The 24,046-nt window shown below is 43.7% G+C and overlaps 1 protein-coding gene across 2 annotated transcripts in view; it reads right to left on the bottom strand.

Moving 5' to 3' along the window:
- LOC135531962 (ABC transporter G family member 20-like) overlaps positions 1-24,046 on the bottom strand; it is a 55,093-nt gene that overhangs the window by 23,016 nt on the left and 8,031 nt on the right. For both annotated transcript variants that reach the window (XM_064959649.1, XM_064959650.1), the window contains exons 3-7: positions 22,360-22,519; positions 20,596-20,750; positions 12,660-12,767; positions 12,005-12,098; positions 3,189-3,263 (exon numbers count right to left, since the gene is read on the bottom strand). In XM_064959649.1, the coding sequence (XP_064815721.1) occupies positions 3,189-3,263; positions 12,005-12,098; positions 12,660-12,767; positions 20,596-20,750; positions 22,360-22,519 (592 nt within the window). The remainder of the gene's footprint in view (positions 1-3,188; positions 3,264-12,004; positions 12,099-12,659; positions 12,768-20,595; positions 20,751-22,359; positions 22,520-24,046) is intronic.

Below are 24,046 nucleotides of genomic sequence, written 5' to 3'. Positions count from 1 at the left end.
TCTCTCTCTCGGAGGACCTGAGCCCTAGGACCATGCCCCAGGACTACCTGACATGATGACTCCTTGCTGTCCCCAGTCCACCTGGCCGTGCTGCTGCTCCAGTTTCAACTGTTCTGCCTTATTATTATTCGACCATGCTGGTCATTTATGAACATTTGAACATCTTTGCCATGTTCTGTTATAATCTCTACCCGGCACAGCCAGAAGAGGACTGGCCACCCCTCATAGCCTGGTTCCTCTCTAGGTTTCTTCCTAGGTTTTGGCCTTTCTAGGGAGTTTTTCCTAACCACCGTGCTTCTACACCTGCATTGCTTGCTGTTTGGGGTTTTAGGCTGGGTTTCTGTACAGCACTTTGAGATATCAGCTGATGTACGAAGGGCTATATAAATAAATTTGATTTGATTTGATTTGATTTACTGTTGTCTCGTGGTGATAAAGGGTTACTGTTGTCTAGTGGTGATAAAGGGTTACTGTTGTCTAGTGGTGATAAAGGGTTACTGTTGGCAGGACTGTTGTCTAGTGGTGATAAAGGGTTACTGTTAGCAGGACTGTTGTCTAGTGGTGATAAAGGGTTACTGTTAGCAGGACTGTTGTCTAGTGGTGATAAAGGGTTACTGTTGTCTAGTGGTGATAAAGGGTTACTGTTAGCAGGACTGTTGTCTAGTGGTGATAAAGGGTTACTGTTGTCTAGTGGTGATAAAGGGTTACTGTTGTCTAGTGGTGATAAAGGGTTACTGTCAGCAGGACTGTTGTCTAGTGGTGATAAAGGGTTACTGTTAGCAGGACTGTTGTCTAGTGGTGATAAAGGGTTACTGTTGTCTAGTGGTGATAAAGGGTTACTGTTAGCAGGACTGTTGTCTAGTGGTGATAAAGGGTTACTGTTGTCTAGTGGTGATAAAGGGTTACTGTTAGCAGGACTGTTGTCTAGTGGTGATAAAGGGTTACTGTTAGCAGGACTGTTGTCTAGTGGTGATAAAGGGTTACTGTTAGCAGGACTGTTGTTTAGTGGTGATAAAGGGTTACTGTTGTCTAGTGGTGATAAAGGGTTACTGTTGTCTAGTGGTGATAAAGGGTTACTGTTGTCTAGTGGTGATAAAGGGTTACTGTTGTCTAGTGGTGATAAAGGGTTACTGTTGTCTAGTGGTGATAAAGGGTTACTGTTGTCTAGTGGTGATAAAGGGTTACTGTTGTCTAGTGGTGATAAAGGGTTACTGTTGTCTAGTGGTGATAAAGGGTTACTGTTGTCTAGTGGTGATAAAGGGTTACTGTTAGCAGGACTGTTGTCTAGTGGTGATAAAGGGTTACTGTTGTCTAGTGGTGATAAAGGGTTACTGTTGTCTAGTGGTGATAAAGGGTTACTGTCAGCAGGACTGTTGTCTAGTGGTGATAAAGGGTTACTGTTAGCAGGACTGTTGTCTAGTGGTGATAAAGGGTTACTGTTAGCAGGACTGTTGTCTAGTGGTGATAAAGGGTTACTGTTAGCAGGACTGTTGTCTAGTGGTGATAAAGGGTTACTGTTGTCTAGTGGTGATAAAGGGTTACTGTTGTCTAGTGGTGATAAAGGGTTACTGTTGGCAGGACTGTTGTCTAGTGGTGATAAAGGGTTACTGTTAGCAGGACTGTTGTCTAGTGGTGATAAATGGTTACTGTCAGCAGGACTGTTGTCTAGTGGTGATAAAGGGTTACTGTTAGCAGGACTGTTGTCTAGTGGTAATAAATGGTTACTGTCAGCAGGACTGTTGTCTAGTGGTGATAAAGGGTTACTGTTGTCTAGTGGTGATAAAGGGTTACTGTCAGCAGGACTGTTGTCTAGTGGTGATAAAGGGTTACTGTTGTCTAGTGGTGATAAAGGGTTACTGTTAGCAGGACTGTTGTCTAGTGGTGATAAAGGGTTACTGTTGTCTAGTGGTGATAAAGGGTTACTGTTAGCAGGACTGTTGTCTAGTGGTGATAAAGGGTTACTGTCAGCAGGACTGTTGTCTAGTGGTGATAAAGGGTTACTGTTAACAGGACTGTTGTCTAGTGGTGATAAAGGGTTACTGTTAGCAGGACTGTTGTCTAGTGGTGATAAAGGGTTACTGTTGTCTAGTGGTGATAAAGGGTTACTGTTAGCAGGACTGTTGTCTAGTGGTGATAAAGGGTTAATGTCAGCAGGACTGTTGTCTAGTGGTGATAAAGGGTTACTGTTAGCAGACAGAAAAAAATAACTGGACACAAAGACAAAAGTCAAGGGTTAAAATGGTAAGTCGACAACACTGTTTGGGGTCAACACTGTTAGTCGTTAACATTTCACAAAGCTAACAACACTATTAGCCAACAAAAATGCTAGACCTCAACACTGATAGATGTAAATTCTATTAGCAGTCCACTCCGTCTGCAGTCCACTCCGTCTGCAGTCTACTCTGTCAGCAGTCTACTCTGTCAGCAGTCCAGTCTGTCAGCAGGCTACTCCGTCAACAGTCTACTCCGTCAGCAGTCCACTCCGTCAACAGTCTACTCTGTCAGCAGTCTACTCTGTCAGCAGTCCAGTCTGTCAGCAGGCTACTCCGTCAACAGTCTACTCCGTCAGCAGTCCACTCCGTCAACAGTCTACTCTGTCAACAGTCCACTCCGTCAGCAGTCCACTCCGTCTGCAGTCCACTCCGTCTGCAGTCTACTCTGTCAGCAGTCTACTCTGTCAGCAGTCCAGTCTGTCAGCAGGCTACTCCGTCAACAGTCTACTCCGTCAGCAGTCCACTCCGTCAACAGTCTACTCTGTCAACAGTCCACTCCGTCAGCAGTCTACTCCGTCAGCAGTCCACTCCGTCAGCAGTCTACTCCGTCAACAGTCCACTCCGTCAGCAGTCCACTCCGTCAGCAGTCCACTCCGTCAGCAGTCCACTCCGTCAGCAGTCTACTCCGTCAGCAGTCTACTCCGTCAGCAGTCCACTCCGTCAGCAGTCCACTCCGTCAGCAGTCCACTCCGTCAGCAGTCCACTCCGTCAGCAGTCTACTCCGTCAACAGTCTACTCCGTCATCAGTCCACTCCGTCAGCAGTCCACTCCGTCAGCAGTCCACTCCGTCAGCAGTCCACTCTGTCAGCAGTCCACTCCGTCAGCAGTCCACCCCGTCAGCAGTCCACTCCGTCAGCAGTCCACTCCGTCAGCAGTCTACTCCGTCAGCAGTCCACTCTGTTGTACGGTACTCACTGGTGCATTGTGCTGTTTCATCATGGTTTCTGGATGTCCCTCGGCCAACAGTCGGCCATTCCTCATCAGACCCACCTGGAGAGATAGAAAACAGCAGGGTTATTTACAATGGAGTTGAGGAAGGAGGAGAGAGGATGTGAGGAATCAAGGAAAGATTAAGAAAGAGCCTTAGTCATGAATGTTCCTGTAGGACAGGTCTTAGTGTGACAGGAGAGATATCTGCTCATGGTATAATTATATCACTAACGTCAGGTGGTGAAGGCTCAGGCCCAGTCATCATGTCACCTATGTCCTTGTTGGTTTTCTCTCTCTGTGAACACTGGAGCCTTGTATTTACTGAGAAAGGGGCCTGATTCAGTAGTTGGAATCATATCAAACATTGTGAAAAATTCACCACATTGGGTGATACATAACTTGCTCACTGTAAACTGAATAAAGACATGATTAAAATAGTGGCTAGAGAGTAGCTATCCTCTATCAATCTTCCATCACCTTCCAGTTGTATATCTCCCTTAAATGTGTCTTTCCTGTGAAACTGTCCGTTTTTCCAAATCACCTTTCACCTCATTTATGAAGAAGTTGTCTGTTGATTGTCTTAGCTGGAGATGACCTTGTAGCTGGAGATGACCTTGTTTCTCAGCTCTCTGAACAGATTTCTGTCCACATGTTTTTAGTGATTTCTTCCTTTCTATTAGACCCTGATTTTACCACAGGCTGTCATTTAACCAAGGTAGGTTATTTCTCTCACATGTTATTGTCTTCTTATAGTTTTCATTTTAAGTTAGTGAGCGTTGTTGTTACCTCACAAGTATTTAAATTGAAACTCTGTTTTGTAAGCGTTCTTGCAATTACAGTTAAATTACGATCTGATCTCAGTTATCAATAGTTAGATTATTCTCTCCGGGTTAGTAGAAAGTATTAGGTCGAATTAGGTATTTGTTGATGTTGTTATCTGCATTGGGCCATTGACAAACTGATGACCAACAAGGTGTTTATAATGAAGCCATGAGTTCTTATGGATGAATATAACACAGAGGTAGAACTGTAGACTAGAACACAGAGGTAGTACTGTAGACTAGAACACAGAGGTAGAACTGTAGAGTAGAACACAGAGGTAGAACTGTAGAGTAGAACACAGAGGTAGTACTGTAGACTAGAACACAGAGGTAGAACTGTAGACTAGAACACAGAGGTAGAACTGTAGAGTAGAACACAGAGGTAGAACTGTAGACTAGAACACAGAGGTAGAACTGTAGACTAGAACACAGAGGTAGAACTGTAGACTAGAACACAGAGGTAGAACTGTAGAGTAGAACACAGAGGTAGAACTGTAGAGTAGAACACAGAGGTAGAACTGTAGAGTAGAACACAGAGGTAGAACTGTAGACTAGAACACATAGGTAGAACTGTGGACTAGAACACAGAGGTAGAACTGTAGACTAGAACACAGAGGTATAACTGTAGACTAGAACACAGAGGTAGACCTGTAGACTAGAACACACTTTGTGGTGATAGAATGTGCCCTAAATACAGTCTGAATTCATTACACGGGTGGTACAAGGAACCCCCTGTGTTCCAAATGAAACCCTATTCCCTATTTCGTGCACTACTTTTAACCTGAGCCCTATGGGTCCTAGTAGAAAGAAGTGCACTATAATAATAATAATAATATGGTGCCATTTGGAACATAGAGAGTCTTATCAGTGTGTTTCCATCAGATCTGTGTTGAGTGTGAGAAGCTAAATGCAGAATACAGTACTATGCACTTCACACTACTTTCACTTCTGCCTTAGTGGTTCAGCAGGACAATGGAACTGGCTACAATAGAGAAGTGAGAACTGTTCCATCTCTGGATAACAACATCTGCTAAATTACTCAGATGTAAATGTCTGTCTCGTGGTAATAGGTCAGAGGGAATACAGTAGGCAGAAGTTGTCTAAATGTCTGTCTCGTGGTAATAGGTAAGAGGGAGTACAGTAGGCAGAAGTTGTCTAAATGTCTTTCTCGTAGTAATAGGTCAGAGGGAATACAGTAGGCAGAAGTTGTCTAAATGTCTGTCTCGTGGTAATAGGTCAGAGGGAATACAGTAGGCAGAAGTTGTCTAAATGTCTGTCTCGTGGTAATAGGTCAGAGGGAGTACAGTAGGCAGAAGTTGTCTAAATGTCTGTCTCGTGGTAATAGGTCAGAGGGAATACAGTAGGTAGAAGTTGTCTAAATGTCTGTCTCGTGGTAATAGGTCAGAGGGAATACAGTAGGCAGAAGTTGTCTAAATGTCTGTCTCGTGGTAATAGGTAAGAGGGAGTACAGTAGGCAGAAGTTGTCTAAATGTCTTTCTCGTAGTAATAGGTCAGAGGGAATACAGTAGGCAGAAGTTGTCTAAATGTCTGTCTCGTGGTAATAGGTCAGAGGGAATACAGTAGGCAGAAGTTGTCTAAATGTCTGTCTCGTGGTAATAGGTCAGAGGGAATACAGTAGGTAGAAGTTGTCTAAATGTCTGTCTCGTGGTAATAGGTCAGAGGGAATACAGTAGGCAGAAGTTGTCTAAATGTCTGTCTCGTGGTAATAGGTAAGAGGGAGTACAGTAGGCAGAAGTTGTCTAAATGTCTTTCTCGTAGTAATAGGTCAGAGGGAATACAGTAGGCAGAAGTTGTCTAAATGTCTGTCTCGTGGTAATAGGTCAGAGGGAATACAGTAGGCAGAAGTTGTCTAAATGTCTGTCTCGTGGTAATAGGTCAGAGGGAATACAGTAGGCAGAAGTTGTCTAAATGTCTGTCTCGTGATAATAGGTCAGAGGGGATGTAGTACAGTAGGCAGAAGTTGTCTAAATGTCTGTCTCGTGGTAATAGGTCAGAGGGAATACAGTAGGTAGAAGTTGTCTAAATGTCTGTCTCGTGGTAATAGGTCAGAGGGAATACAGTAGGCAGAAGTTGTCTAAATGTCTGTCTCGTGGTAATAGGTCAGAGGGGATGTAGTACAGTAGGCAGAAGTTGTCTAAATGTCTGCCTCGTGGTAATAGGTCAGAGGGAATACAGTAGGTAGAAGTTGTCTAAATGTCTGTCTCGTGGTAATAGGTCAGAGGGAATACAGTAGGCAGAAGTTGTCTAAATGTCTGTCTCGTGGTAATAGGTCAGAGGGGATGTAGTACAGTAGGCAGAAGTTGTCTAAATGTCTGCCTCGTGGTAATAGGTCAGAGGGGATGTAGTACAGTAGGTAGAAGTTGTCTAAATGTCTGTCTCGTGGTAATAGGTCAGAGGGGATGTAGTACAGTAGGTAGAAGTTGTCTAAATGTCTGTCTCGTGGTAATAGGTCAGAGGGGATGGAATACAGTAGGCAGAAGTTGTCTAAATGTCTGTCTCGTGGTAATAGGTCAGAGGGGATGTAGTAGGCAGAAGTTGTCTAAATGTCTTGTCTCGTGGTAATAGGTCAGAGGGAATACAGCAGGCAGAAGTTGTCTAAATGTCTGTCTCGTGGTAATAGGACAGAGGGGATGGAGTTCAGTAGGCAGAAGTTGTCTAAATGTCTGTCTCGTGGTAATAGGTCAGAGGGAATACAGTAGGTAGAAGTTGTCTAAATGTCTGTCTCGTGGTAATAGGTCAGAGGGAATACAGTAGGCAGAAGTTGTCTAAATGTCTGTCTCGTGGTAATAGGTCAGAGGGAATACAGTAGGTAGAAGTTGTCTAAATGTCTGTCTCGTGGTAATAGGTCAGAGGGAGTACAGTAGGTAGAAGTTGTCTAAATGTCTGTCTCGTGGTAATAGGTCAGAGGGAATACAGTAGGCAGAAGTTGTCTAAATGTCTGTCTCGTGGTAATAGGTCAGAGGGGATGTAGTACAGTAGGCAGAAGTTGTCTAAATGTCTGTCTCGTGGTAATAGGTCAGAGGGAATACAGTAGGTAGAAGTTGTCTAAATGTCTGTCTCGTGGTAATAGGTCAGAGGGGATGTAGTACAGTAGGTAGAAGTTGTCTAAATGTCTGTCTCGTGGTAATAGGTCAGAGGGAATACAGTAGGTAGAAGTTGTCTAAATGTCTGTCTCGTGGTAATAGGTCAGAGGGAATACAGTAGGCAGAAGTTGTCTAAATGTCTGTCTCGTGGTAATAGGTCAGAGGGAATACAGTAGGTAGAAGTTGTCTAAATGTCTGTCTCGTGGTAATAGGTCAGAGGGAATACAGTAGGCAGAAGTTGTCTAAATGTCTGTCTCGTGGTAATAGGTCAGAGGGGATGTAGTACAGTAGGCAGAAGTTGTCTAAATGTCTGTCTCGTGGTAATAGGTCAGAGGGAATACAGTAGGCAGAAGTTGTCTAAATGTCTGTCTCGTGGTAATAGGTCAGAGGGGATGTAGTACAGTAGGCAGAAGTTGTCTAAATGTCTGTCTCGTGGTAATAGGTCAGAGGGGATGTAGTACAGTAGGTAGAAGTTGTCTAAATGTCTGTCTCGTGGTAATAGGTCAGAGGGGATGTAGTACAGTAGGTAGAAGTTGTCTAAATGTCTGTCTCGTGGTAATAGGTCAGAGGGAATACAGTAGGCAGAAGTTGTCTAAATGTCTGTCTCGTGGTAATAGGTCAGAGGGAATACAGTAGGTAGAAGTTGTCTAAATGTCTGTCTCGTGGTAATAGGTCAGAGGGAATACAGTAGGCAGAAGTTGTCTAAATGTCTGTCTCGTGGTAATAGGTCAGAGGGAATACAGTAGGCAGAAGTTGTCTAAATGTCTGTCTCGTGGTAATAGGTCAGAGGGGATGTAGTACAGTAGGTAGAAGTTGTCTAAATGTCTGTCTCGTGTTTTTTTCCACCTGCTCATGAATCTGCTCATGAATCTGCTCATGAAATGTGTTCACGAAATCTGTTCATGAATCTGCTCATGAATTTGTTCATGAATCTGTTAAGAATACAATATGAGCAAGCATATGGATCTTAAACAACCAGTTTGCTCAAATGAAGCTCTAAGCAGATATGAACAAATAAGGCATGTAAATACTGTAGTATTCAGTACTGTAGTTCATAGTTCATGTGGTACAGGACCAAAACATCCCTCAGTACAGTAGTTCATGTGGTACAGGACCAAAACATCCCCTCAGTACAGTAGTCCATGTGGTACAGGACGAAAACATCCCTCAGTACTGTAGTTCATGTGGTACAGAACCAAAACATCCCTCAGTACTGTAGTTCATAGTTCATGTGGTACAGGACAAAAACATCCCTCAGTACTGTAGTTCATGTGGTACAGGACCAAAACATCCCTCAGTACTGTAGTTAATGTGGTACAGGACCAAAACATCCCTCAGTACTGTAGTTCTTGTGGTACAGGACCAAAACATCCCTCAGTACTGGAGTTCATGTGGTACAGGACCAAAACATCCCTCAGGACAGTAGTTCATGTGGTACAGGACCAAAACATCCCTCAGTACTGTAGTTCATGTGGTACAGGACGAAAACATCCCTCAGTACTGTAGTTCATGTGGTACAAGGACCAAAACATCCCTCAGTGCTGTAGTTCATGTGGTACAGGACCAAAACATCCCTCAGTACTGTAGTTCATGTGGTACAGGACCAAAACATCCCTCAGGACAGTAGTTCATAGTTCATGTGGTACAGGACCAAAACATCCCTCAGTACTGTAGTTCATGGGGTACAGGACCAAAACATCCCTCAGTACTGTAGTCCATGTGGTACAGGACCAAAACATCCCTCAGTACTGTAGTTCATAGTTCATGTGGTACAGAACCAAAACATCCCTCAGTACTGTAGTTCATAGTTCATGTGGTACAGGACCAAAACATCCCTCAGTACTGTAGTTCATGTGGTACAGGACCAAAACATCCCTCAGTACTGTAGTTCATGTGGTACAGAACCAAAACATCCCTCAGTACTGTAGTTCATGTGGTACAGGACCAAAACATCCCTCAGGACAGTAGTTCATGTCCCCTTCACCACTCTATCACATTTCATTTCCTCACTGAGGAAAAAGGCTGCTCAGAAACAAACATCATCTCAGAGGAAAACCAGGAAAAAGGTTTTACAGTAACCTAATCTGTAGATTTACAGAGCAGTAGCTCCTAGGCATTAGACTTTGAACCAGTCAGGATAGGGAATGAACACTACTAGTCTGATGGAGAACATGGTGAGGGCCATACAGCTGGAATAGTGATTCCAAGAACACAGGATGAGATGTTACTATCCGTTGTGCAAGCACTTCCAAGAGTTAATAAACAGTGAACGTGGTGAAATTTGGGGAGCGCATCGTCAGTAGTGTACCTTTGGTTCCTAGGGTGTTTCGGCCTTTCACACTATACACCCTCCCCAAAGGCGGCCAGCGACAGGGTGATCAATCCTACGCTTGCGTCCCATTCCCAATTAGTCATAGGAGTTGCCTTGTTGTTGATAGCCAACATCCCATGGGACTATGCATGGCAGGGGCGTCCTCCTCCCTGAGTCAAGCATTGTTGACCGCATACCTCCTGGCCCTCTCACTTCGGGGCCCAGCTGGGGTCTTTCCTCTTCATCCAGAGCATGGTGAGGGCCATACAGCTGGAATAGTGTATACAGCTGGAATAGTGTATACAACTGGAATAGTGTATACAACTGGAATAGTGTATATAACTGGAATAGCATATATAACTGGAATGGTGTATACAACTGGAATAGTGTATATAACTGGAATGGTGTATACAACTGGAATAGTGTATATAACTGGAATAGCGTATATAACTGGAATGGTGTATACAACTGGAATAGTGTATATAACTGGAATGGTGTATACAACTGGAATAGTGTATATAACTGAAATAAAACTGGAATAGTGTATATAACTGGAATAGTGTATATAACTGGAATAGTGTATACAACTGGAATAGTGTATTTAACTGGAATAGTGTATATAACTGGAATGGTGTATACAACTGGAATAGTTTATATAACTGGAATAGTGTGTATAACTGGAATAAAACTGGAATAGTGTATATAACTGGAATAGTGTATACAACTGGAATAGTGTATATAACTGGAATAAAACTGGAATAGTGTATATAACTGGAACAGTGTATATAACTGGAATAAAACTGGAATAGTGTATATAACTGGAATAGTGTATACAACTGGAATAGTGTGTTCTGATTGAAGACAACCAGACCATTGATGCTGTGACACACACGCAGACCCATAGTGCACCTCTCCCCCCTTTCTAAAACGGTAAAACACAGAAGAACGACAGGAACTACCAAAGGACCCATTGTTTCTCAGCAGAGGGGACCTGATAATTGCCTGCTCATAAAGTATTTGAGGAGGGACGGTCAGTTAAGCTGTGTCTGTTTCCCATTTCCTCTTATGACAACAGATAAACAAGGCACAGCGTTCACAGAGGAGCATTTGACAAGACTGTGTGTGACAGAGTGAGTGTCTTTCCACATTGGCTTGCCTGGCCTCCTCGATGTAGTGTCTATCAGTAGGTAGTTATCATGTATATAGACTGTATCTTACCACGTTGGCTTGCCTGGCCTCTATGTAGTGTCTATCAGTAGGTAGTTATCATGTATACAGACTGTATCTTACCACATTGGCTTGCCTGGCCTCCTCTATGTAGTGTCTATCAGTAGGTAGTTATCATGTATATAGACTGTATCTTACCACGTTGGCTTGCCTGGCCTCCTCTATGTAGTGTCTATCAGTAGGTAGTTATCATGTATATAGACTGTATCTTACCACATTGGCTTGCCTGGCCTCCTCTATGTAGTGTCTATCAGTAGGTAGTTATCATGTATATAGACTGTATCTTACCACGTTGGCTTGCCTGGCCTCCTCTATGTAGTGTCTATCAGTAGGTAGTTATCATGTATATAGACTGTATCTTACCACATTGGCTTGCCTGGCCTCCTCTATGTAGTGTCTATCAGTAGGTAGTTATCATGTATATAGATTGTATCTTACCACGTTGGCTTGCCTAGCCTCCTCTATGTAGTGTCTATCAGTAGGTAGTTATCATGTATATAGACTGTATCTTACCACATTGGCTTGCCTGGCCTCCTCTATGTAGTGTCTATCAGTAGGTAGTTATCATGTATATAGACTGTACCTTACCACGTTGGCTTGCCTGGCCTCCTCTATGTAGTGTCTATCAGTAGGTAGTTATCATGTATATAGACTGTATCTTACCACGTTGGCTTGCCTGGCCTCCTCTATGTAGTGTCTATCAGTAGGTAGTTATCATGTATATAGACTGTATCTTACCACGTTGGCTTGCCTGGCCTCCTCTATGTAGTGTCTATCAGTAGGTAGTTATCATGTATATAGACTGTATCTTACCACGTTGGCTTGCCTGGCCTCCTCTATGTAGTGTCTATGTGTAGGTAGTTATCATGTATATAGACTGTATCTTACCACGTTGGCTTGCCTGGCCTCCTCTATGTAGTGTCTATCAGTAGGTAGTTATCATGTATATAGACTGTATCTTACCACGTTGGCTTGCCTGGCCTCCTCTATGTAGTGTCTATCAGTAGGTAGTTATCATGTATATAGACTGTATCTTACCACGTTGGCTTGCCTGGCCTCCTCTATGTAGTGTCTATCAGTAGGTAGTTATCATGTATATAGACTGTATCTTACCACGTTGGCTTGCCTGGCCTCCTCTATGTAGTGTCTATCAGTAGGTAGTTATCATGTATATAGACTGTATCTTACCACGTTGGCTTGCCTGGCCTCCTCTATGTAGTGTCTATCAGTAGGTAGTTATCATGTATATAGACTGTATCTTACCACATTGGCTTGCCTGGCCTCCTCTATGTAGTGTCTATCAGTAGGTAGTTATCATGTATATAGACTGTATCTTACCACGTTGGCTTGCCTGGCCTCCTCTATGTAGTGAGTGGTGATGACGACTGATACTTTTCCAGTTTTCACAATCTCTACTAGATGCTGCCAGATCCTACAGGGACACATGACACAACTCAGTTTAGGGGCAACATCCTATGGTCCCAAATGGCACCCTATTCTCTATAAAGGGCACTACTTACCAGAGCTCTATGAGCCCTGGTAGTGCACTATAAAGGGAATAGGGTGCCATTTGACACACAGCCTTAGCCTAATGACCTGCCTGGGATTACCCTGACTGGACTGATTTGGCTGGGCTTTGTAACAGAGCACTGGTACCATTACACAATCAGATTATACACCCAGATACTTCCAACAGTCATTCTGAATGAGAGACAAAATGGATTCTGTAATGAGGGGCAGAGAGTGTGTTTGACAGGTTCAGACTGTTGGAGACAGAGTGTTGTTCATAAACTACTCTGTTATCTTCAGACTGTATGTGACATGCATTATATTGGATGTAAAAGGGGAAATGTGAAGCAGGTGAATTGTTGTAGAAGGTTTTGTGTGTGTGTGTGTGTGTGTGTGTGTGTGTGTGTGTGTGTGTGTGTGTGTGTGTGTGTGTGTGTGTGTGTGTGTGTGTGTGTGTGTGCGTGTGTGTGTGTGCAGTACATACTTGGCTCTCAGCACAGGGTCCACCCCGACTGTGGGTTCATCCAGAATCAATAACTGGGGGTTTTGAAGTAAGGCTGCTCCTAGAGACACCCTCCGTTTCTGCCCTCCGCTGTAAACACACACACACACACACACACACACACACACACACACACACACACACACACACACACACACACACACACACACACACACACACACACACAATGTTACATAAAACACCTGATATATCGGATCCATCCAGCTGCATTTGTTTGACATGGGTCACACTCACAGGTTTCTCAGTGTAGTAGGTGTGTTAGCAGGGCTGGTATGGCAGCAGAGAAACCCTGCAACATTAACCTTGTGAAGTACAAGAGGGATGTTTATTGTACTACAGGGCAGTACTGGGTCCTTGTGAGGTATAAGGGGGATGTTTATTGTACTACAGGGCAGTACTGGGTCCTTGTGAGGTATAAGGGGGATGTTTATTGTACTAAAGGGTCCTTGTGAGGTATAAGGGGGATGTTTATTGTACTACAGGGCAGTACTGGGTCCTTGTGAGGTATAAGGGGGATGTTTATTGTACTAAAGGGTCCTTGTGAGGTATAAGGGGGATGTTTATTGTACTACAGGGCAGTACTGGGTCCTTGTGAGGTATAAGGGGGATGTTTATTGTACTACAGGGCAGTACTGGGTCATTGTGAGGTATAAGGGGGATGTTTATTGTACTACAGGGCAGTACTAGGTCCTTGTGAGGTATAAGGGGGATGTTTATTGTACTACAGGGCAGTACTGGGTCCTTGTGAGGTATAAGGGGGATGTTTATTGTACTAAAGGGTCCTTGTGAGGTATAAGAGGGATGTTTATTGTACTACAGGGCAGCACTGGGTCCTTGTGAGGTAGGGGGGATGCCGAGAGCTGGGGGCCACACCAGTACTTTCACAGGTTCAAGGGCCAATTACACTACTATGACATAATTGGTGAGTTAGTTAAGATACATTTATCTGGAGGCGTTGCTTCTGTACAGTCAGGATACTGGGACAGAGAGCTGTTGGTTCTGTACAGTTAGGATACTGGGACAGAGAGCTGTTGGTTCTGTACAGTCAGAATACTGGGACTGAGAGCTGTTGGTTCTGTACAGTCAGAATACTGGGACTGAGAGCTGTTGGTTCTGTACAGTCAGAATACTGGGACTGAGAGCTGTTGGTTCTGTACAGTCAGAATACTGGGACAGAGAGCTGTTGGTTCTGTACAGTCAGAATACTGGGACTGAGAGCTGTTGGTTCTGTACAGTCAGAATACTGGGACAGAGAGCTGTTGGTTCTGTACAGTCAGAATACTGGGACTGAGAGCTGTTGGTTCTGTACATTCAGAATACTGGGACAGAGAGCTGTTGGTTCTGTACAGTCAGGATACTGGGACAGAGAGCTGTTGGTTCCGTACAGTCAGAATACTGGGACAGAGAGCTGTTGGTTCTGTACAGTCAGGATACTGGGACAGAGAGCTGTTGGTTCTGTACAGTCAGGATACTGGGACTGAGAGCTGTTGGTTCTGTACAGTCAGGATACTGGGACTGAGAGCTGTTGGTTCTGTACAGGCAGAATACTGGGACTGAGAGCTGTTGGTTCTGTACAGTCAGAATACTGGGACTGAGAGCTGTTGGTTCTGTACAGTCAGTGAGGGAGCCTTCTTTTGGCATTGACATCTTGACAGATGTCTGTTGCAAAAACACAGCATTTTTACAGAAGCCGTGACACACAAACAGAAACTCACTCAGGAGGAAACGGTTTCCTTCTATTTCTAGACATCTGAGCCTTGGCTGTAGCCTACTTTGTCCCCAGATCAAAATGGGATATACTAGTGCACTACTAGTGACCAGGGCACTGTGTATAGGGAATAGGGTGCAATTGGGGACTCAGCCATAGTCTCTAGGCACAGGTCACATGGTTTTGTGGACATGATGTAATCATGGACCTATGCCGGTTAGAAGAGAGGGAGGAGATTGAGACCCACTAACCCTTCAATCCACTAACCCTTCAACCCACTAACCCTTCAACCCACTAACCCTTCAACCCACTAACCCTTCAACCCACTAACCCTTCAACCCACTAACCCTTCAACCCACTAACCCACTAACCCTTTAACCTACTAACCCTTCAACCCACTAACCCTTCAACCCACTAACCCTTCAACCCACTAACCCTTCAACCCACTAACCCTTCAACCCACTAACCCTTTAACCTCTTTGAACTCTAGGGGCGCAATTTCATTTTTGGATGAAAAACGTTCCCGTTTTAAACAAGATATTTTGTCACAAAAAGATGCTCGACTATGCATATAATTGCTACTGTTCGAAAGAAAACACTCTGACGTGTCCAGAAATACAAAGATCTTCTCTGTGCGTGCCCTTTAACGTGAGCTTCAGGCAAAACCAAGATGAGATGGCATCCAGGAAATGACAAGGATTTTTGAGGCTCTGTTTGTCATGATCTCCTTATATGGCTGTGAACGCAAGAGGAATGAGTCTGCCCTTTCTGTCGTTTCCCCAAGGTGTCTGCAGCATTGTGACGTATTTGTAGGCAGATCATTGGAAGATTGACCATAAGAGACCACATTTACCACGTGTCCGCCCGGTGTCCTGCGCCGAAATTGGTGCGCAAAAGTCATCTGCCAGTATTTTTCCAAACAATACAGAGAGTAAAGCAAGCTTCCACGAACTGCATGTCAATGAAGAGATATGTGAAAAAACACCTTGAGGACTGATTCCAAACAACGTTTGCCATGTTTCGGTCGATATTATGTAGTTAATCCGGAAAAAGTTTTACGTTGTAGGTGACTGCATTTTCGGTTCGTTTCAGTAGCCAGGCGCAATGTAGAAAACGGAACGATTTCTCCTACACACAGACGCTTTCAGGAAACACTGCGCATTTGGTGTGTAACTGAGAGTCTCCTCATTGAAAACATCAGAAGCTCTTCAAAGGTAAATGATTTTATTTATTTGGTTATCTGGTTTTTGTGAAAATGTTGCGTGCTACATGTTATTCAAAATGCATTGCTAGCTTTGCATACTCTTACACAAATTAGTCAATTTCTATGGTTCAAAAGCATATTTTAAAAAATCTGAGATGACAGTGTTGTTAAGAAAAGGCTAAGCTTGAGAGCAGATGCATTATTTTCATTTTATTTGCGATTTTCAGAAATCGTTAACGTTACATTATGCTAATGAGCTTCAGGCTATAACTGTATACAGGGTTTTTCATAGCCAAACGTGAACAAAACGGAGCGATTTGTCCTACACAAATAATATTTTTTGAAAAACTGCACATTTGCTATGTAACTGAGAGTCTCCTCATTGAAAACATCCGAAGCTCTTCAAAGTTAATGATTTTATTTATTTGGTTATCTGGCTTTTGTGAAAATGTTGCGTGCTACATGCTACACAAAATGCTATGCTAGCTTTGCATACTCTTACACAAATTAGTCAATTTCTATGGTTCAAAAGCATATTTTGAAAATCTGAGATGACAGTGTTGTTAAGAAAAGGCTAAGCTTGAGAGCAAACGCATTATTTTAATTTTATTTGCGATTTTCAGAAATCGTTAACGTTGCGTTATGCTAATGAGCCTGAGGCTTTAGTCACGATCCCGGATCCGGGATGGGGAGTTTCAAGAAGTTAATCCACTAACCCTTCAACCCACTAACCCACTAACCCTTCAACCCACTAACCCTTCAACCCACTAACCCACTAACCCTTCAACCCACTAACCCTTCAACCCACTAACCCTTCAACCCACTAACCCTTCAACCCACTAACCCACTAACCCTTCAACCCACTAACCCTTCAACCCACTAACCCTTCAACCCACTAACCCTTCAACCCACTAACCCACTAACCCTTCAACCCACTAACCCTTCAATCCACTAACCCTTTCACCCAGAAAGGTGTGTGTTCTGGGGACTGATAACTCCATTCCATCTCCATAATGTGGACATGGGTCACTGCCTCTGTATTTGGCCCCTCCTCATCATGGGCAACAGGAAACTATCCCACTCCAAATGAACGTCATGGGCAACAGGAAACTATCCCAGGCCAAATGAACGTCATGGGCAACAGGAAACTATCCCAGGCCAAATGAACATCATGGGCAACAGGAAACTATCCCAGGCCAAATGAACGTCATGGGCAACAGGAAACTATCCCAGGCCAAATGAACGTCATGGGCAACAGGAAACTATCCCAGGCCAAATGAACGTCATGGGCAACAGGAAACTATACCACGCCAAATGAACGTCATGGGCAACAGGAAACTATCCCAGGCCAAATGAACGTCATGGGCAACAGGAAACTATCCCACGCCAAATGAACGTCATGGGCAACAGGAAACTATCCCAGGCCAAATGAACGTCATGGGCAACAGGAAACTATCCCAGGCCAAATGAACGTCATGGGCAACAGGAAACTATCCCAGGCCAAATGAACGTCATGGGCAACAGGAAACTATCCCAGGCCAAATGAACATCATGGGCAACAGGAAACTATCCCACGCCAAATGAACGTCATGGGCAACAGGAAACTATCCCAGGCCAAATGAACGTCATGGGCAACAGGAAACTATCCCACGCCAAATGAACGTCATGGGCAACAGGAAACTATCCCACGCCAAATGAATGTCATGGGCAACAGGAAACTATCCCACGCCAAATGAACGTGGACCATAACAACTTGCAGGTCCCATACGCTCTTCACAGAGGTCCGGAGTGACGCATTTAAAATGTGTCATATTTACTTAACGTCAACATTTAAAAAATATATAGTCCTTTATACATCGCTTTTGGAGTGTTTTATGCACCTGACTGTATAACTTCTGTTTAGATTCACTCAGCTGGACAGAGTGAAGAGACTATAGATGACTGTTATCAAGCTGGACAGTGTGTAGAGACTATAGATGACTGTTATCAAGCTGGACAGAGTGTAGAAACTATAGATGACTGTTATCAAGCTGGACAGAGTGTAGAGACTATAGATGACTGTTATCAAGCTGTACAGAGTGTAGAGACTATAGATGACTGTTATCAAGCTGGACAGAGTGTAGAGACTATAGATGACTGTTATCTAGAGACTATAGATGACTGTTATCGCGAGACTATAGATGACTGTTATCAAGCTGGACAGAGTGTAGAGACTATAGATGACTGTTAGGACAGAGTGAAGAGACTATGGATGACTGTTATCAAGCTGGACAGAGTGTAGAGACTATAGATGACTGTTATCAAGCTGTACAGAGTGTAGAGGCTATAGATGACTGTTATCAAGCTGTACAGAGTGTAGAGGCTATAGATGACTGTTATCAAGCTGGACAGAGTGTAGAGACTATAGATGACTGTTATCAAGCTGGACAGATTGAAGAAACTATAGATGACTGTTATCAAGCTGGACAGAGTGTAGAGACTATAGATGACTGTTACCAAGCTGGACAGAGTGTAGAGACTATAGATGACTGTTATCAAGCTGGACAGAGTGAAGAGACTATAGATGACTGTTATCAAGCTGGACAGAGTGTAGAGACTATAGATGACTGTTATCTAGAGACTATAGATGACTGTTATCTAGAGACTATAGATGACTGTTATCAAGCTGGACAGAGTGAAGAGACTATAGATGACTGTTATCAAGCTGGACAGAGTGTAGAGACTATAGATGACTGTTATCTAGAGACTATAGATGACTGTTATCTCGAGACTATAGATGACTGTTATCCAGCTGGACATAGTGAAGAGACTATAGATGACTGTTATCTAGAGACTATAGATGACTGTTATCTAGAGACTATAGATGACTGTTATCAAGCTGGACAGAGTGTAGAGACTATAGATGACTGTTATCTAGAGACTATAGATGACTGTTATCTCGAGGCTATAGATGACTGTTATCCAGCTGGACAGAGTGTAGAGACTATAGATGACTGTTATCAAGCTGGACAGAGTGTAGAGACTATAGATGACTGTTATCAAGCTGGACAGAGTGAAGAGACTATAGATGACTGTTATCAAGCTGGACAGAGTGTAGAGACTATAGATGACTGTTATCAAGCTGGACAGAGTGAAGAGACTATAGATGACTGTTATCAAGCTGGACAGAGTGTAGAGACTATAGATGACTGTTATCAAGCTGGACAGAGTGTAGAGACTATAGATGACTGTTATCAAGCTGGACAGAGTGTAGAGGCTATAGATGACTGTTATCAAGCTGGACAGAGTGTAGAGACTATAGATGACTGTTATCAAGCTGGACAGAGTGTAGAGACTATAGATGACTGTTATCAAGCTGGACAGAGTGTAGAGACTATAGATGACTGTTATCAAGCTGGACAGAGTGTAGAGGCTATAGATGACTGTTATCTAGAGACTATAGATGACTGTTATCAAGCTGGACAGAGTGTAGAGACTATAGATGACTGTTATCAAGCTGGACAGAGTGTAGAGACTATAGATGACTGTTATCAAGCTGGACAGAGTGAAGAGACTATAGATGACTGTTATCAAGCTGGACAGAGTGAAGAGACTATAGGTGACTGTTATCAAGCTGGACAGAGTGTAGAGACTATAGATGACTGTTATCAAGCTGGACAGAGTGTAGAGACTATAGATGACTGTTATCAAGCTGGACAGAGTGTAGAGACTATAGATGACTGTTATCAAGCTGGACAGAGTGAAGACTATAGATGACTGTTATCAAGCTGGACAGAGTGTAGAGACTATAGATGACTGTTATCTAGAGACTATAGATGACTGTTATCTAGAGACTATAGATGACTGTTATCCAGCTGGACATAGTGAAGAGACTATAGATGACTGTTATCAAGCTGGACAGAGTGTAGAGATTATAGATGACTGTTATCAAGCTGGACAGAGTGTAGAGACTATAGATGACTGTTATCAAGCTGGACAGAGTGTAGAGGCTATAGATGACTGTTATCAAGCTGGACAGAGTGTAGAGACTATAGATGACTGTTATCAAGCTGGACAGAGTGTAGAGGCTATAGATGACTGTTATCTAGAGACTATAGATGACTGTTATCTAGAGACTATAGATGACTGTTATCTCGAGACTATAGATGACTGTTATCAAGCTGGACAGAGTGTAGAGACTATAGATGACTGTTATCAAGCTGGACAGAGTGAAGAGACTATAGATGACTGTTATCAAGCTGGACAGAGTGAAGAGACTATAGGTGACTGTTATCAAGCTGGACAGAGTGTAGAGACTATAGATGACTGTTATCAAGCTGGACAGAGTGTAGAGACTATAGATGACTGTTATCTAGAGACTATAGATGACTGTTATCTAGAGACTATAGATGACTGTTATCTCGAGACTATAGATGACTGTTATCCAGCTGGACATAGTGAAGAGGCTATAGATGACTGTTATCAAGCTGGACAGAGTGTAGAGACTATAGATGACTGTTATCAAGCTGGACAGAGTGTAGAGACTATAAATGACTGTTATCAAGCTGGACAGAGTGTAGAGACTATATATGACTGTTATCAAGCTGGACAGAGTGAAGAGACTATAGATGACTGTTATCAAGCTGGACAGAGTGTAGAGACTATAGATGACTGTTATCAAGCTGGACAGAGTGTAGAGACTATAGATGACTGTTATCAAGCTGGACAGAGTGTAGAGACTATAGATGACTGTTATCAAGCTGGACAGAGTGAAGAGACTATAGATGACTGTTATCAAGCTGGACAGAGTGTAGAGACTATAGATGTAGGTACATTATCATTTACACATAGTTTCCATTTGGGTTTTGTTATTTGAATGTGTATTGAGATTGTTTTCCCCCTAATTAAAACAAATAAATGAACAATGATATAAATCCAACCCATCCGTGGGCCATATTTAATGGGCCCCTATGTTTGACACCACTGTGTTGACACGGTTGTGTTACCTGAGATTTCGGACTAGTTTGCTCTTCTGAGGTAGGTCCAGGAAGTCCACCAGGAAGTCCATGCGTGCCTGGGTGTCCGTAGATGACAGGCCGTGGATCCTTCCGAAGAACGTCAGGGTGTCACTGATGGTAAACTCATTGTACAACGCAAGGTCCTAAAGGAGAAACACAATGTTATGTCATGGTATGTGTTGTGTTGATAACAAATCAAACTTTATTTATACAGCACATTTATTACAAAGGTGACAAAGGTAAAAACACTAAACGTTTTCTATACAAATTTTAATTGAAGATAGACAAGAACTAAATGACGAGACAAATTAAAATGGTGTGTTTTGCTACAGTACGTTATGTTGACATATCAGGTTGTCATGGTATTTATAGTCATATGTCAATACACTTCCATAGTGTCTAAAAGGTTAGGAGTCCATTTGGAACTGAGGTTTGTGCATCTGTCAAATCAAATCAAATCTTATTTGTCACATGCTTCGTAAACAACAGGTGTAGACTACCAGTGAAATGCTTACTTTATGGGGCCCTTCCCAACAATGCAGGGAGAAAAATAGAACAATTATAACACGAGGAATAAATACACAATGAGTAAAGATAACTTGGCTATTCAACATGGGGTTACCAGTATCGGGTCGATGGGTAATTGAGGTAGATATGTACATATAGGTAGGGGTAAAGGGACTAGGCAACAGGATAGATGATAAACAGTAGCAGCAGCGTACGTGATGAGTCAAAATAGTTAGTGAAAAAAGGGTCAATGCAGATTGTCCGGGTAGCAATTGGTAAACTATTTAACTAACTAGCAGTCTTATGGCTTTGGGGTAGCAGCTGTTCAGGGTCCTGTTGGTTCTAGACTTGGTGCATCGGCACCGCTTGCCTTGCGGTAGCAGAGAGAACAGTCTATGGCATGGGTGGCTGGAGTCTTTTACAATATTTAGGGTCTTCTTCTGACACAGCCTGGTATAGAGGTCCTGGATGGCAGGGAGCTCTGCCCCGGTGAAGTACTGGGACCGTCTGCACTACCCTCTGTAGTGCCTTGAGGTCGGATGCCAAGCAGTTGCCATACCAAGCAGTGATGCAACAAGTCAAGATGCTCTCAATGTTGCAGCTGTAGAACCTTTTGAGGATCTGAGGGCCCATGCTAAATATTATTAGCCTCCTGAGGGGAGAGAGGAGTTGTCGTGCCTTTTTCATGACTGTGTGGGTGTGTGTGGACCATAATTATTACTTAGTGACGCGGACACCAAGGAAATTGAAGCTCAGCACTCTATTTCCTGTAGTCCATTATCAGCTAATTTGTCTTGTTGACGTCGTCGTCGGTGATCAGGCCAACCACCGTTGTGTCGTCAGCAAACTTAATGATGGTGTTGGAGTCGTGCGCGGCCACGCAGGTGTGGGTGAACTGGAAGTACAGGAGGGGACTAAGCACGTACCCCTGAGGGACCCCCGTGTTGAGGATCAGTGTGGAGGATCAATGTGTTGTTACCTACCCTCACCACCTGGGGGCAGCCCGTCAGGAAGTCCAGGATCCAGTTGCAGAGGGAGGAGTTCAGTCCCAGGGTCCTGAGCTTAGTGATGATCTTGGAGGGCTCTATGGTGTTGAACACTGAGCTGTAGTCAATGAACAGCATTCTCACATAGGTGTTCCTCTTGTCCAGGTGGGAAAGTGCAGTGTGGAGTGCGATAGAGATTGCGTCATCTATGAATCTATTTACCTGTGGTCTGTTGTGTACCTATAAGTTAACAGTTTACCTGTGGCATGTACCCCACCATCCTCCCAGGGACCTGGTGACCAGGAAATGCGGGCGGCTTCCCCAACACGCTGATGTGCCCTCGGGAGATCTTCAGTGTTCCCACAATGCATTTCAACAGTGTGGTCTTCCCACACCCACTCGGACCCAGCAGGCCGTAGCTGTAAGATAAGAGGAAGAACATTTGCACTAAATCATACATATTACTACAGTATACAAGTATAGTATGATACGATAAATCAAATCAAATCAAATTTTATTTGTCACATACACATGGTTAGCAGATGTTAATGCGAGTGTAGCGAAATGCTTGTGCTTCTAGTTCCGACAATGCAGTAATAACCAACAAGTAATCTAACTAACAATTCCTAAACTACTGTCGTATACACAGTGTAAGGGAATAAAGAATATGTACATAAGGATATATGAATGAGTGATGGTACAGAGCAGCATAGGCAAGATACAGTAGATGGTATCGAGTACAGTATATACATATGAGATGAGTATGTAAACAAAGTGGCATAGTTAAAGTGGCTAGTGATACATGTATTACATAAGGATGCAGTCGATGATATAGAGTACAGTATATACGTATGCATATGAGATGAATAATGTAGGGTAAGTAACATTATATAAGGTAGCATTGTTTAAAGTGGCTAGTGATATATTTACATCATTTCCCATCAATTCCCATAATTAAAGTGGCTGGAGTTGAGTCAGTGTCAGTGTGTTGGCAGCAGCCACTCAATGTTAGTGGTGGCTGTTTAACAGTCTGATGGCCTTGAGATAGAAGCTGTTTTTCAGTCTCTCGGTCCCAGCTTTGATGCACCTGTACTGACCTCGCCTTCTGGATGATAGCGGGGTGAACAGGCAGTGGCTCGGGTGGTTGATGTCCTTGATGATCTTTACGGCCTTCCTGTAACATCGAGTGGTGTAGGTGTCCTGGAGGGCAGGTAGTTTGCCCCCGGTGATGCGTTGTGCAGACCTCACTACCCTCTGGAGAGCCTTACGGTTGAGGGCGGAGCAGTTGCCGTACCAGGCAGTGATACAGCCCGCCAGGATGCTCTCGATTGTGCATCTGTAGAAGTTTGTGAGTGCTTTTGGTGACAAGCCGAATTTCTTCAGCCTCCTGAGGTTGAAGAGGCGCTGCTGCGCCTTCTTCACGATGCTGTCTGTGTGAGTGGACCAATTCAGTTTGTCTGTGATGTGTATGCCGAGGAACTTAAAACTTGCTACTCTCTCCACTACTGTTCCATCGATGTGGATAGGGGGTGTTCCCTCTGCTGTTTCCTGAAGTCCACAATCATCTCCTTAGTTTTGTTGACGTTGAGTGTGAGGTTATTTTCCTGACACCACACTCCGAGGGCCCTCACCTCCTCCCTGTAGGCCGTCTCGTCGTTGTTGGTAATCAAGCCTACCACTGTTGTGTCGTCCTCAAACTTGATGATTGAGTTGGAGGCGTGCGTGGCCACGCAGTCGTGGGTGAAGAGGGAGTACAGGAGAGGGCTCAGAACGCACCCTTGTGGGGCCCCAGTGTTGAGGATCAGCGGGGAGGAGATGTTGTTACCTACCCTCACCACCTGGGGCGGCCCGTCAGGAAGTCCAGTACCCAGTTGCACAGGGCGGGGTCGAGACCCAGGGTCTCGAGCTTGATGACGAGCTTGGAGGGTACTATGGTGTTGAATGCC

This window comes from Oncorhynchus masou, unplaced genomic scaffold (genome assembly GCF_036934945.1).
Source record: "Oncorhynchus masou masou isolate Uvic2021 unplaced genomic scaffold, UVic_Omas_1.1 unplaced_scaffold_1682, whole genome shotgun sequence".
NCBI classification, from domain to species: Eukaryota; Metazoa; Chordata; class Actinopteri; order Salmoniformes; family Salmonidae; genus Oncorhynchus; species Oncorhynchus masou.
The sequence above is the reverse complement of the archived record's forward strand: the minus strand, read 5'-3'. Positions and strand labels throughout refer to the sequence as shown.